This window comes from Leptodactylus fuscus, chromosome 5 (genome assembly GCF_031893055.1).
Source record: "Leptodactylus fuscus isolate aLepFus1 chromosome 5, aLepFus1.hap2, whole genome shotgun sequence".
Classification (NCBI taxonomy): Eukaryota; Metazoa; Chordata; class Amphibia; order Anura; family Leptodactylidae; genus Leptodactylus; species Leptodactylus fuscus.
The window spans coordinates 18,637,173-18,651,288 of NC_134269.1; the positions used below are offsets into that span (position 1 = coordinate 18,637,173).

Genomic DNA, 14,116 nt, shown 5'->3' on the forward strand with positions numbered 1-14,116 from the left:
ACCCCAGTTTGGACCAATTCATGGTGGAGGGAGCCTCTAAAAACCCCAGTTTGGACCAATTCATGGTGGAGGGAGCCTCTAAAAAACCCAGTTTGGACCAATTCATGGTGGAGGGAGCCTCTAACCAGCCCAGTTTGGACCAATTCATGGTGGAGGGAGCCTCTAAAAACCCCAGTTTGGACCAATTCATGGTGGAGGGAGCCTCTAACCAGCCCAGTTTGGACCAATTCATGGTGGAGGGAGCCTCTAAACAGCCCAGTTTGGGCAAATTCATGGTGGAGGGAGCCTCTAACCAGCCCAGTTTGGACCAATTCATGGTGGAGGGAGCCTCTAAAAACCCCAGTTTGGACCAATTCATGGTGGAGGGAGCCTCTAAAAACCCCAGTTTGGACCAATTCATGGTGGAGGGAGCCTCTAAAAACCCCAGTTTGGACCAATTCATGCTGGAGGGAGCCTCTAAACAGCCCAGTTTGGGCAAATTCATGGTGGAGGGAGCCTCTAAAAACCCCAGTTTGGACCAATTCATGGTGGAGGGAGCCTCTAAAAACCCCAATTTGGACCAATTCATGGTGGAGGGAGCCTCTAAACAGCCCAGTTTGGGCAAATTCATGGTGGAGGGAGCCTCTACAAACCCCAGTTTGGACCAATTCATGGTGGAGGGAGCCTCTAAAATCCCCAGTTTGGACCAATTCATGGTGGAGGGAGCCTCTAAAAAACCCAGTTTGGACCAATTCATGGTGGAGGGAGCCTCTAAACAGCCCAGTTTGGGCAAATTCATGGTGGAGGGAGCCTCTAAAAACCCCAGTTTGGACCAATTCATGGTGGAGGGAGCCTCTAAAAACCCCAGTTTGGACCAATTCATGGTGGAGGGAGCCTCTAAAAAACCCAGTTTGGACCAATTCATGGTGGAGGGAGCCTCTAACCAGCCCAGTTTGGACCAATTCATGGTGGAGGGAGCCTCTAAAAACCCCAGTTTGGACCAATTCATGGTGGAGGGAGCCTCTAAACAGCCCAGTTTGGACCAATTCATGGTGGAGGGAGCCTCTAAAAACCCCAATTTGGACCAATTCATGGTGGAGGGAGCCTCTAACCAGCCCAGTTTGGGCAAATTCATGGTGGAGGGAGCCTCTAAAAACCCCAATTTGGACCAATTCATGGTGGAGGGAGCCTCTAAACAGCCCAGTTTTGGCAAATTCATGGTGGAGGGAGCCTCTAAAAACCCCAGTTTGGACCAATTCATGGTGGAGGGAGCCTCTAACCAGCCCAGTTTGGGCAAATTCATGGTGGAGGGAGCCTCTAACCAGCAGAGTTGGTGGAAATCAGGGTGGAGGGAGCCTCTAACCAGCAGAGTTGGGGGAAATCATGTTGGAGGGAGCCTAGTATTAGCAGAATTGTGCAACGCTTATGGTGGATGAGTATGAGGATGCGGAGGAATTGGAGAGGTTGAGTACAGACATGGAGTTTCATGTTGGGGTGCTTTACACAGGTGGGCACAAAAATGAAGGCTCTATCCAGTGGTGGTTCATTTTTATCAAAGTGAGCCGGTCGGCACTCTCAGCTGACAGACGGGTGCGCTTGTCAGTGATGATGCCACCGGCTGCACTGAACACCCTCTCAGATAGGACGCTGGCGGCAGGACAGGACAGCACCTCCAAGGCATATAGGGCAAGTTCAAGCCACAGGTCCAACTTCGACACCCAATACGTGTAGGGCGCAGAGGGGTCGGAGAGGACAGGGCTGTGGTCGGAAAGGTATTCCCGCAACATGCGCCTATACTTCTCACGCCTGGTGACACTAGGACCCTCCGTGGCGGCACTTTGGCGAGGGGGTGCCATCAAGGTGTCCCAGACCTTAGACAGTGTGCCCCTCGTTTGTGTGGACCGGTGAGAACTTGGTCGCCTACTGGAGGAACTGCCCTCCCTGCCGCCAACGTCACATGCTGGAAACATCTCCATCATATTCTGCACCAATTGCCTGTGGCAAGCATTGATGCGATTGGCCCTCCCCTCTACTGGAATAAAAGACGAGATGTTGTTTTTATACCGGGGGTCAAGGATAGCAAAGATCCAGTACTGGTTGTCCTCCATGATTTTGACAATACGCTTGTCGGTTGTAAAGCACCCCAACATGAACTCAGCCATGTCTGCCACAGTGTTAGTTGGCATGACTCCTCTGGCCCCACCGGAAAGTTCAATCTCCATTTCCTCCTCATCCTCCATGTCTACCCATCCGCGCTGCAACAATGGGACGATTCGAAGTTGCCCGGAAGCCTCCTGTATCACCATCACATCATCGGACAACTCTTCTTCCTCCTCCTCCTCCTCCTCCTCCTCCTCCATTAAACGCGATGAAGCGGACAGATGTGTGGACCTACTCTCCAGCTGTGACGGATCGGATGCTATCCCTAACTCCTCTGTGTGATCTGAGTTATCCCTGATGTCAATCAGGGATTCTCTCAGAACACACAAGAGCGGGATTGTAAGGCTCACCATCGCATCCTCAGAGCTCACCCTCCTTGTGGACTCCTCAAACACCCGTAGGATGTCACAAAGGTCTCTCATCCATGGCCACTCATGGATGTGAAACTGAGGCAGCTGACTTTGTGGCACCCTAGGGTTTTGTAGCTGGTATTCCATCAAAGGTCTCTGCTGCTCAACCACTCTATTCAACATCTGAAACGTTGAGTTCCAGCGTGTGGGGACGTCGCACAAAAGCCGGTGTTGTGGCACATGCAGGCGTTGCTGGAGAGATTTTAAGCTAGCAGCGGCTACTGTCGACTTGCGAAAGTGGGCGCACATGCGCCGCACCTCGGAGGCAGTGTGCTGTCTGTCCCCCAAGCTGATCAGCTTCAGCACAGCCTGCTGACGTCTACCAACGCCAGTGCTGCAACGTTTCCAACTCGTAGCTGGGGTCAATCTAACAGCGGAGGAGGAGGCGGTGGCGGAGGAGGAGGCGGTGGCGGAGGAGGAGGCGGTAGAGGAGGAGGAGGAGGGGGGTGTTCTTCTCGTGTCCCTGCCAGGAATGTTAGGCGGGGAGACGAGGTACACCGGGCCAGTTTGGGAAGCAGTCCCAGCCTCAACTACATTCACCCAGTGTGCCGTCAGTTAAATGTAGCGTCCCTGTCCGCATGCACTTGTCCACGCGTCGGTGGTCAAGTGGACCTTTGTGCAAAGCGCGGAACTAAGGGCCCGCCTGATGTTGAGTGACACGTGCTGGTGCAAGGCGGGGACGGCACACCGGGAGAAGTAGTGACGGCTAGGGACGGCATAGCGAGGTGCCGCAGTTGCCATCAGGTCCAGGAAGGCGGGAGTTTCAACAAGCCGGAACGCCAACATCTCCTGGGCCAGCAGTTTAGCGATGTTGGCGTTCAAGGCTTGCGCGTGTGGGTGGTTAGCAGTGTATTTCTGCCGCCGCTCCAATGTCTGAGAGATGGTGGGTTGTTGTAAAGAAGCGCCTGATGGTGCCTTTGATGGTGCAGGAGAAGGAGATAAGACAGGAACAGGGGAGGATGAGGGAGAAGTCAACAAAGTGGCGGAGGCAGATGAAGTGGTGTCCTGGCTCGTCCTCTGGAGTGCATCGCCAGCACAGTCAGCAGTGGCAGTGGCAGAGGCAGAGGCAGTGGCAGAGGCAGTGGCAGTGGCGTGACCGGCAGGCGGCCTTTGTCCTGCCGTTGCTGCCTGCCACTGATTCCAGTGCTTGGATTCCAAATGACGGCGCATTGAAGTGGTGGACAGGTTGCTCTTCTCAGAGCCCCTAATCAATTTCGAGAGGCAAATTGTGCAGACAACACTATATCTGTCCTCGGCGCATTCCTTGAAAAAACTCCACACCTTCGAGAAACGTGCCCTCGAGGTGGGAGTTTTTCGGGGCTGGGTACGAACTGGAACATCTTGGGAGATTCCGGGTGTGGCCTGGCTTCGCCTAAGCTGCTGACCTCTGCCTCTGCCTCTAGCTACCCTTTTTGGTGCTGCACTTGCCTCAATATCCACACTACTTTCCCCGCTTGACATCCCCCCTGTCCAGGTCGGGTCAGTGTCCTCATCATCCACCACTTCCTCTTCCAACTCCTGTCTCATCTCCTCCTCCCGCACAATGCGCCGGTCAACTGGATGCCCTGACGGCAACTGCGTCACATCATCGTTGATGAGGGTGGGTTGCTGGTCATCCACCACCAAATCGAACGGAGATGGAGGAGACTCTAGTGTTTGAGCATCTGGACACAGATGCTCCTCTGTTAGGTTCGTGGAATCGTGACGTGGAGAGGCAGGTTGAGGGACAATGAAAGGAGCGGAGAACAGCTCTGGGGAGCAGGGACAGTTGGGGTTATTGTTCTGTGAAGCTTGGGAATTTTGGGAGGAAGGAGGACAAGACTGTTGTGTAATAGGAGGAGAGGAGGCAGAGTCTGACTGGCTGCTGGACAATGTGCTGTAAGCGTTCTCTGACAGCCATTGCAAGACCTGTTCCTGGTTCTCGGGCCTACTAAGGTTTGTACCCTGCAGTTTAGTTAATGTGGCAAGCAACCCTGGCACTGTGGAGTGGCGCAATGCTTGCTGCCCCACAGGAGTAGGCACGGGACGCCCTGTGGCTTCACTGCTACCTTGCTCCCCAGAACCATTCCCCCGACCTCGCTCACGGCCTCGTCCACGTCCCTTTCCGGGAGCCTTGCGCATTTTGAATTCCCAGTTAGAAATTGGCACTATATACCAGTAGCAAAAATTGTGGGTGCACGTAACCCCAATATATTCTTTGAATTCCCAGTCAGACACTGGCACTATATGGCAGTAGCAAGAAATGAGGGTATTTGTATTCCCAATATATTCTTTGAATTCCCAGTCAGAAACTGGCACTGTATACCAGTAGTAAAAATTGTGGGTGCACGTAACCCCAATATATTCTTTGAATTCCCAGTCAGACAATGGCACTGTATACCAGTAGTAAAAATTGTGGGTGCACGTAACCCCAATATATTCTTTGAATTCCCAGTCAGAAACTGGCACTATATACCAGTAGCAAGAAATGAGGGTATTTATAACCCCAATATATTCTTTGAATTACCAGTCAGACAATGGCACTGTATACCAGTAGTAAAAATTGTGGGTGCACGTAACCCCAATATATTCTTTGAATTCCCAGTCAGACAATGGCACTATATGGCAGTAGCAAGAAATGAGGGTATTTATAACCCCAATATATTCTTTGAATTACCAGTCAGAAACTGGCACTGTATACCAGTAGTAAAAATTGTGGGTGCACGTAACCACAATATATTCTTTGAATTCCGAGTCAGACAATGGCACTATATGGCAGTAGCAAAAATAGTGGGTGTATATAGCCCCAATTCTATTGCTAGGGGACTTGCAGGGTATTTCTGGGGTGAAGGTGGGGGGGCACACCGTTGGAACGGGTATCGGGGGTATATATCGGGTATACGGGAATACACTGACAGTGTATTCCATTCAGGATCCTGGGAAAGCTGGGTTGCGGCGATTGAGCCCGTCAGTGCCACGTTACACTGACAAGCTTCTCCCTGGAATTTAGCTCTTACAAGAGCTGTTGTGGTTGTCTTCTCCTTCCTATCCTAGCCTGTCCCTGCCTACCCAGAATCTAAGCCCTAGCTAGCTGGACGGAAACCTCCGTCCCCGGTGAATTGCAAGCTCAGAATGACGCGAACCTGGGCGGCGCTGTTCTTTTAAATTAGAGGTCACATGTTTTCGGCAGCCAATGGGTTTTGCCTACTTTTCTCAACGTCACCGGTGTCGTAGTTCCTGTCCCACCTACCCTGCGCTGTTATTGGAGCAAAAAAGGCGCCAGGGAAGGTGGGAGGGGAATCGAGTAATGGCGCACTTTACCACGCGGTGTTCGATTCGATTCGAACATGCCGAACAGCCTAATATCCGATCGAACATGAGTTCGATAGAACACTGTTCGCTCATCTCTAACCATGTATAGTGACCCCTGTAATAATGTACCATGTATAGTGACCCCTGTAATAAATTACCATGCATAGTGACCCCTGTAATAATGTATCATGTATAGTGACCCTGTAATAATGCACCATGTATAGTGACCTGTAATAATGTACCATGTATAGTGACCTGTAATAATGTACCATGTATAGTGACCCCTGTAATAATGTACCATGTATAGTGACCCTGTAATAAAGTACCATGCATAGTGACCCCTGTAATAATGTATCATGTATAGTGACCCCTGTAATAATGTACCATGTATAGTGACCCCTGTAATAATGTACCATGTATAGTGACCCTGTAATAATGTACCATGTATAGTGACCCCTGTAATAATGTACCATGTATAGTGACCCCTGTAATAATGTACCATGTATAGTGACCCTGTAATAATGTACCATGTATAGTGACCCCTGTAATAAAGTACCATGTATAGTGACCCCTGTAATAATGTATCATGTATAGTGACCCCTGTAATAATGCACCATGTATAGTGACCTGTAATAATGTACCATGTATAGTGACCCCTGTAATAATGTACCATGTATAGTGACCCCTGTAATAAATTACCATGCATAGTGACCCCTGTAATAATGTATCATGTATAGTGACCCTGTAATAATGCACCATGTATAGTGACCCCTGTAATAAAGTACCATGTATAGTGACCCTGTAATAATGTACCATGTATAGTGACCCTGTAATAATGTACCATGTATAGTGACCCCTGTAATAAAGTACCATGTATAGTGACCCCTGTAATAATGTACCATGTATAGTGACCCCTGTAATAATGTACCATGTATAGTGACCCCTGTAATAAAGTACCATGTATAGTGACCCCTGTAATAATGTACCATGTATAGTGACCCCTGTAATAATGTACCATGTATAGTGACCCTGTAATAATGTACCATGTATAGTGACCCCTGTAATAATGTATCATGTATAGTGACCCTGTAATAATGTACCATGTATAGTGACCCCTGTAATAATGTACCATGTATAGTGACCCTGTAATAATGTACCATGTATAGTAACCCCTGTAATAATGTACCATGTATAGTGACCCTGTAATAATGTACCATGCATAGTGACCCCTGTAATAATGTACCATGTATAGTGACTCCTGTAATAAATTACCATGCATAGTGACCCCTGTAATAATGTATCATGTATAGTGACCCCTGTAATAATGTACCATGTATAGTGACCCCTGTAATAATGTACCATGTATAGTGACCCCTGTAATAATGTACCATGTATAGTGACCCCTGTAATAATGTACCATGTATAGTGACCCTGTAATAATGTACCATGTATAGTGACCCCTGTAATAATGTACCATGTATAGTGACCCCTGTAATAATGTACCATGTATAGTGACCCTGTAATAATGTACCATGTATAGTGACCCCTGTAATAATGTACCATGTATAGTGACCCTGTAATAATGTACCATGCATAGTGATCCCTGTAGTAATGTACCATGTATAGTGACCCTGTAATAATGTACCATGTATAGTGACCCCTGTAATAATGTACCATGTATAGTGACCCCTGTAATAATGTACCATGTATAGTGACCCCTGTAATAATGTACCATGTATAGTGACCCCTGTAATAATGTACCATTAACAGTGACCCCTTTAATAATGTACCTTGGACAGTGACCCCTGTAATAATGTACCATGTATAGTGACCCTGTAATAATGTACCATGTATAGTGACCCTGTAATAATGTACCATGTATAGTGACCCCTGTAATAATGTACCTTGTATAGTGACCCCTGTAATAATGTACCATGTATAGTGACCCTGTAATAATGTACCATGTATAGTGACCCTGTAATAATGTACCATGTATAGTGACCCTGTAATAATGTACCATGTATAGTGACCCCTGTAATAATGTATCATGTATAGTGACCCTGTAATAATGTACCATGTATAGTGACCCTGTAATAATGTACCATGTATAGTGACCCCTGTAATAATGTACCTTGTATAGTGACCCCTGTAATAATGTACCATGTATAGTGACCCCTGTAATAATGTACCATGTATAGTGACCCCTGTAATAATGTACCTTGTATAGTGACCCTGTAATAATGTATCATGTATAGTGACCCTGTAATAATGTACCATGTATAGTGACCCTGTAATAATGTACCATGTATAGTGACCCTGTAATAATGTACCATGTATAGTGACCCTGTAATAATGTACCATATATAGTGACCCCTGTAATAATGTACCATGTATAGTGACCCTGTAATAATGTACCATGTATAGTAACCCCTGTAATAATGTACCATGTATAGTGACCCTGTAATAATGTACCATGTATAGTGACCCTGTAATAATGTACCTTGTATAGTGACCCCTGTAATAATGTATCATGTATAGTGACCCTGTAATAATGTACCATATATAGTGACCCCTGTAATAATGTACCATGTATAGTGACCCTGTAATAATGTACCATGTATAGTAACCCCTGTAATAATGTACCATGTATAGTGACCCTGTAATAATGTACCATGTATAGTGACCCTGTAATAATGTACCTTGTATAGTGACCCCTGTAATAATGTACCATGTATAGTGACCCCTGTAATAATGTACCATGTATAGTGACCCCTGTAATAATGTACCTTGTATAGTGACCCCTGTAATAATGTACCATGTATAGTGACCCTGTAATAATGTACCATGTATAGTGACCCTGTAATAATGTACCATGTATAGTGACCCTGTAATAATGTACCATGTATAGTGACCCCTGTAATAATGTATCATGTATAGTGACCCTGTAATAATGTACCATGTATAGTAACCCCTGTAATAATGTACCATGTATAGTGACCCTGTAATAATGTACCATGTATAGTGACCCCTGTAATAATGTACCATGTATAGTGACCCCTGTAATAATGTACCATGTATAGTGACCCCTGTAATAATGTACCATGTATAGTGACCCTGTAATAATGTACCATGTATAGTGACCCTGCAATAATGTACCATGTATAGTGACCCTGTAATAATGTACCATATATAGTGACCCCTGTAATAATGTACCATGTATAGTGACCCTGTAATAATGTACCATGTATAGTAACCCCTGTAATAATGTACCATGTATAGTGACCCCTGTAATAAATTACCATGCATAGTGACCCTGTAATAATGTACCATGTATAGTGACCCTGTAATAATGTACCATGTATAGTGACCCCTGTAATAAAGTACCATGTATAGTGACCCCTGTAATAATGTACCATGTATAGTGACCCCTGTAATAATGTACCATGTATAGTGACCCCTGTAATAATGTACCATGTATAGTGACCCTGTAATAATGTACCATGTATAGTGACCCTGCAATAATGTACCATGTATAGTGACCCTGTAATAATGTACCATATATAGTGACCCCTGTAATAATGTACCATGTATAGTGACCCTGTAATAATGTACCATGTATAGTAACCCCTGTAATAATGTACCATGTATAGTGACCCCTGTAATAAATTACCATGCATAGTGACCCTGTAATAATGTACCATGTATAGTAACCCCTGTAATAATGTACCATGTATAGTGACCCTGTAATAATGTACCATGTATAGTGACCCCTGTAATAAAGTACCATGTATAGTGACCCCTGTAATAATGTACCATGTATAGTGACCCCTGTAATAATGTACCATGTATAGTGACCCTGTAATAATGTACCATGTATAGTGACCCTGTAATAAAGTACCATGCATAGTGACCCTGTAATAATGTACCATGTATAGTGACCCTGTAATAATGTACCATGTATAGTGACCCCTGTAATAATGTACCATGTATAGTGACCCCTGTAATAATGTACCATGTATAGTGACCCTGTAATAATGTACCATGTATAGTGACCCCTGTAATAATGTACCATGTATAGTGACCCTGTAATAATGTACCATGTATAGTGACCCCTGTAATAATGTACCATGTATAGTGACCCTGTAATAATGTACCATGTATAGTGACCCTGTAGTCATTTATCATGTACAGTGCCCCTTTTAATAAAGTACTGTGCATAGTGACCACTGAAAATAAATGATATCATAGTTCCATTATAATGGCCCCTTAAAGGGAGTGTAATAAAGCAATAAATAAATACACCGAGCAACTGACTTCTTGTCAACTCCAATAGTTCTTTCAGAGTGTTGCGACAATAGTGGCGGAGTACTGATGAGCAGCAGGAGAACCCGACACACGTAGGTGGTAAACCAGAAATATATGACCAGAATTCGGGAACGACGCTGCGCTGACTCCACACACCTTATTGGATTCCAGTGTTTTGGAATCCATTAAATCAATTGGAATCCAATAAAGTGCATGGTTTTTATCAAATGCTTGTGGAGTCAGCGCAGTGTCATTCCTGATTTCTGGTCATATATTTCTTAAAGGGAGTGTGTCACCAGAAGCCCACAGTTGCTCCAAAGATGTAAGCGAAAACGCCCTCACTGTGCCAAAGAGCCAATCATGGCAAAAACAGGGAGATCTCAGCAATGGAGAAACAAGGGAAGAACACTGTATGATTCAGATGACCCCAATATGTCTGTTTGCAGGGCTGGGGTGATATGCTGAGTTCTGGTGACACAATCCCTTTAACATGGCACAAGGTAGATAGGGGCCCTAGTACAGATTTTGCACTGTGGCCCAGGGGCTTTATATCACGCCTCTATATGATACAGTGATGTGTTTTCCCAGTACAGGACTATGGTGCAGGACCTTAGATCGGAGCTGTCAATCACACTGCACAAGCCCCGCCCACATTCAGCTGCTTGTATTGTACATCACAATACATATATATATATATATATATATATATATATATATATATATATGTCACGGGATGGTTAGAGTCTATACTATAGGCAATGTGTAATATATATTTCATGTGGAATGTATTCTCTAACCTGTTATATACATCAATGTGTAGTTGGCTGATTAGGGTCTAGTGTGTTAGCACATTGTATGCAAATACCTCTAACTAGTGAGGACCAGTGAGGACAATGGGTGGAGATAATCTGATCAGTGTCTCCAAGAAGATGTTGGATGGTGCATTGTCGATAGTAGACAGGGAGTCTGCTCTCCTTGGTATAGGTGAGGGGGGAAGGATCTGTGACTCAGCCCTTCCCACCCACAGATATAGGTGTAACAGTCTTAGTATATAGTTGTAGCTAGCAGTTAGTATGTGTTAGCCGGCCTGTGCACAGCTCTGCAGAGAGCCAGGATTTAGTTACAGGACCAAGGAACCAAAGCTATCATTGGATTGTGACTTCTGTGGACTTATTGTTATTACGGTTGATGTGACCGCCGCCAGCTACTAACTTTGTGGATTACAATAAATTGCTGTTGTCTCCCGACCTCTTGCGTCCGTGTTGATTCAAAAGACCATCCGGAGGAAGACGTATACCTTTGCTCCGTGACAATATATATATATATATATATATATATATATATATATATATATATATATATTCTCATATCAAATCAAATCATATTCTCACACTCCTGGACAATCCCTTTAAATTTCTTACAAACACTGCTATTGGATTACAAGCCAAGCAGGGAGCGGCACTTGCCCCTTAAGCATTGTGTAGCCGATCTATATCTGATGACATCACGTATCGCCACCTGCTCTGTTTTCCTCTTGGCTCCGGTCTCTCTCCAGTGTCTCAGCATTTTCTGTGCCGCTTACCCGTCTCCCTAGAAACTGAGATCCAACGCTGCAAGGTTTGGGAATATGGGAATATTACAGATTTTAACTTAAAGGGCACTGAAGAAACAGATTACACAGTCCGTGCGGGTGATTTCATAGGCAGACATATTGCATATATTGCTTTTACATGTGACAATATATCAATTTCCTTCCACTAAGAGACGATTTCTGTGAAATTACACATATCGAAAATATTTGTAATAAACTGCATTTATTATATTCACCACTAGATGTCAGCAGTCTATGCTAAAGGAAGCCATCTCGCTTTACAGCCTACTGTGAAACTGATTGTCAACTCAGCCCCTTCCTAAATAGTAGAGCATTTCAGGTGCTGCCACCTTAAGGTTGTTCCGTCATGAAGTTCTCCAGTTCTCTCTTCTTAAGATGCGCAGTTTCTCTCTGTTTTGTGTCGAGGTTGGGGCTAATACTGGGCCGCAAAGGGCAGCTTGGTGACCTTGGGTACTGCAGAAATGATGAATTGCCCCCTGATGTTGTAGAATTATATATAAGGATATTTCTATAGTTTATTCTGACAATCTCTTGTATTTCTTGTCTCTGCAGGATCTGCCCCTGCCCAGGAAAAGCAGCGGGTAAGTGCCCCAGGGTTATGTCCATATGGGGGATGTATGTGTAAGTGGATGGCGGTATAGAGGAAGGAGTGTCCGGGATGCCTCTATGACTGGCTGTAGGATATCACTTATATTATATAGAGAACTATGGAAGTATATAGATTACCATATATACAGATTGATATACATTAGAAGTTTATAGATTATTGTATACTGATCTGGCTATACACTAGAGGTATATAGATTATTGTATACTGATCTGGCTATACACTAGAGGTATATAGATTATTGTATACTGATCTGGCTATACACTAGAGGTATATAGATTATTATATACTGATCTGGCTATACACTAGAGGTATATAGATTATTGTATACTGATCTGGCTATACACTAGAGGTATATAGATGATTGGATACTGATCTGGCTATACACTAGAGGTATATAGATTATTGTATACTGATCTGGCTATACACTAGAGGTATATAGATTATTGGATACTGATCTGGCTATACACTAGAGGTATATAGATTATTATATACTGATCTGGCTATACACTAGAGGTATATAGATTATTGGATACTGATCTGGCTATACACTAGAGGTATATAGATTATTGTATACTGATCTGGCTATACACTAGAGGTATATAGATTATTGTATACTGATCTGGCTATACACTAGAGGTATATAGATTATTATATACTGATCTGGCTATACACTAGAGGTATATAGATTATTGTATACTGATCTGGCTATACACTAGAGGTATATAGATTATTATATACTGATCTGGCTATACACTAGAGGTATATAGATTATTATATACTGATCTGGCTATACACTAGAGGTATATAGATTATTGTATACTGATCTGGGTATACACTAGAGGTATATAGATTATTGTATACTGATCTGGCTATACACTAGAGGTATATAGATGATTGTATACTGATCTGGCTATACACTAGAGGTATATAGATGATTGTATACTGATCTGGCTATACACTAGAGGTATATAGATGATTGTATACTGATCTGGCTATACACTAGAGGTATATAGATTATTATATACTGATCTGGCTATACACTAGAGGTATATAGATTATTATATACTGATCTGGCTATACACTAGAGGTATATAGATTATTGTATACTGATCTGGCTATACACTAGAGGTATATAGATTATTGGATACTGATCTGGCTATACACTAGAGGTATATAGATTATTATATACTGATCTGGCTATACACTAGAGGTATATAGATTATTGGATACTGATCTGGCTATACACTAGAGGTATATAGATGATTGTATACTGATCTGGCTATACACTAGAGGTATATAGATTATTGTATACTGATCTGGCTATACACTAGAGGTATATAGATTATTGTATACTGATCTGGCTATACACTAGAGGTATATAGATTATTATATACTGATCTGGCTATACACTAGAGGTATATAGATTATTATATACTGATCTGGCTATACACTAGAGGTATATAGATTATTATATACTGATCTGGCTATACACTAGAGGTATATAGATTATTGTATACTGATCTGGGTATACACTAGAGGTATATAGATTATTGTATACTGATCTGGCTATACACTAGAGGTATATAGATGATTGTATACTGATCTGGCTATACACTAGAGGTATATAGATGATTGTATACTGATCTGGCTATACACTAGAGGTATATAGATGATTGTATACTGATCTGGCTATACACTAGAGGTATATAGATGATTGTATACTGATCTGGCTATACACTAGAGGTATAT

At 43.6% G+C, this 14,116-nt stretch overlaps 1 protein-coding gene across 2 annotated transcripts in view; it reads left to right on the forward strand.

The window, feature by feature from the left end:
- The window catches only part of MAST1 (microtubule associated serine/threonine kinase 1), an 86,049-nt gene that overhangs the window by 26,479 nt on the left and 45,454 nt on the right, over nt 1-14,116 (forward strand). For both annotated transcript variants that reach the window (XM_075272534.1, XM_075272535.1), the window contains exon 2: nt 12,310-12,338. In XM_075272534.1, coding sequence (XP_075128635.1) covers nt 12,310-12,338 — 29 coding nt within the window. The remainder of the gene's footprint in view (nt 1-12,309; nt 12,339-14,116) is intronic.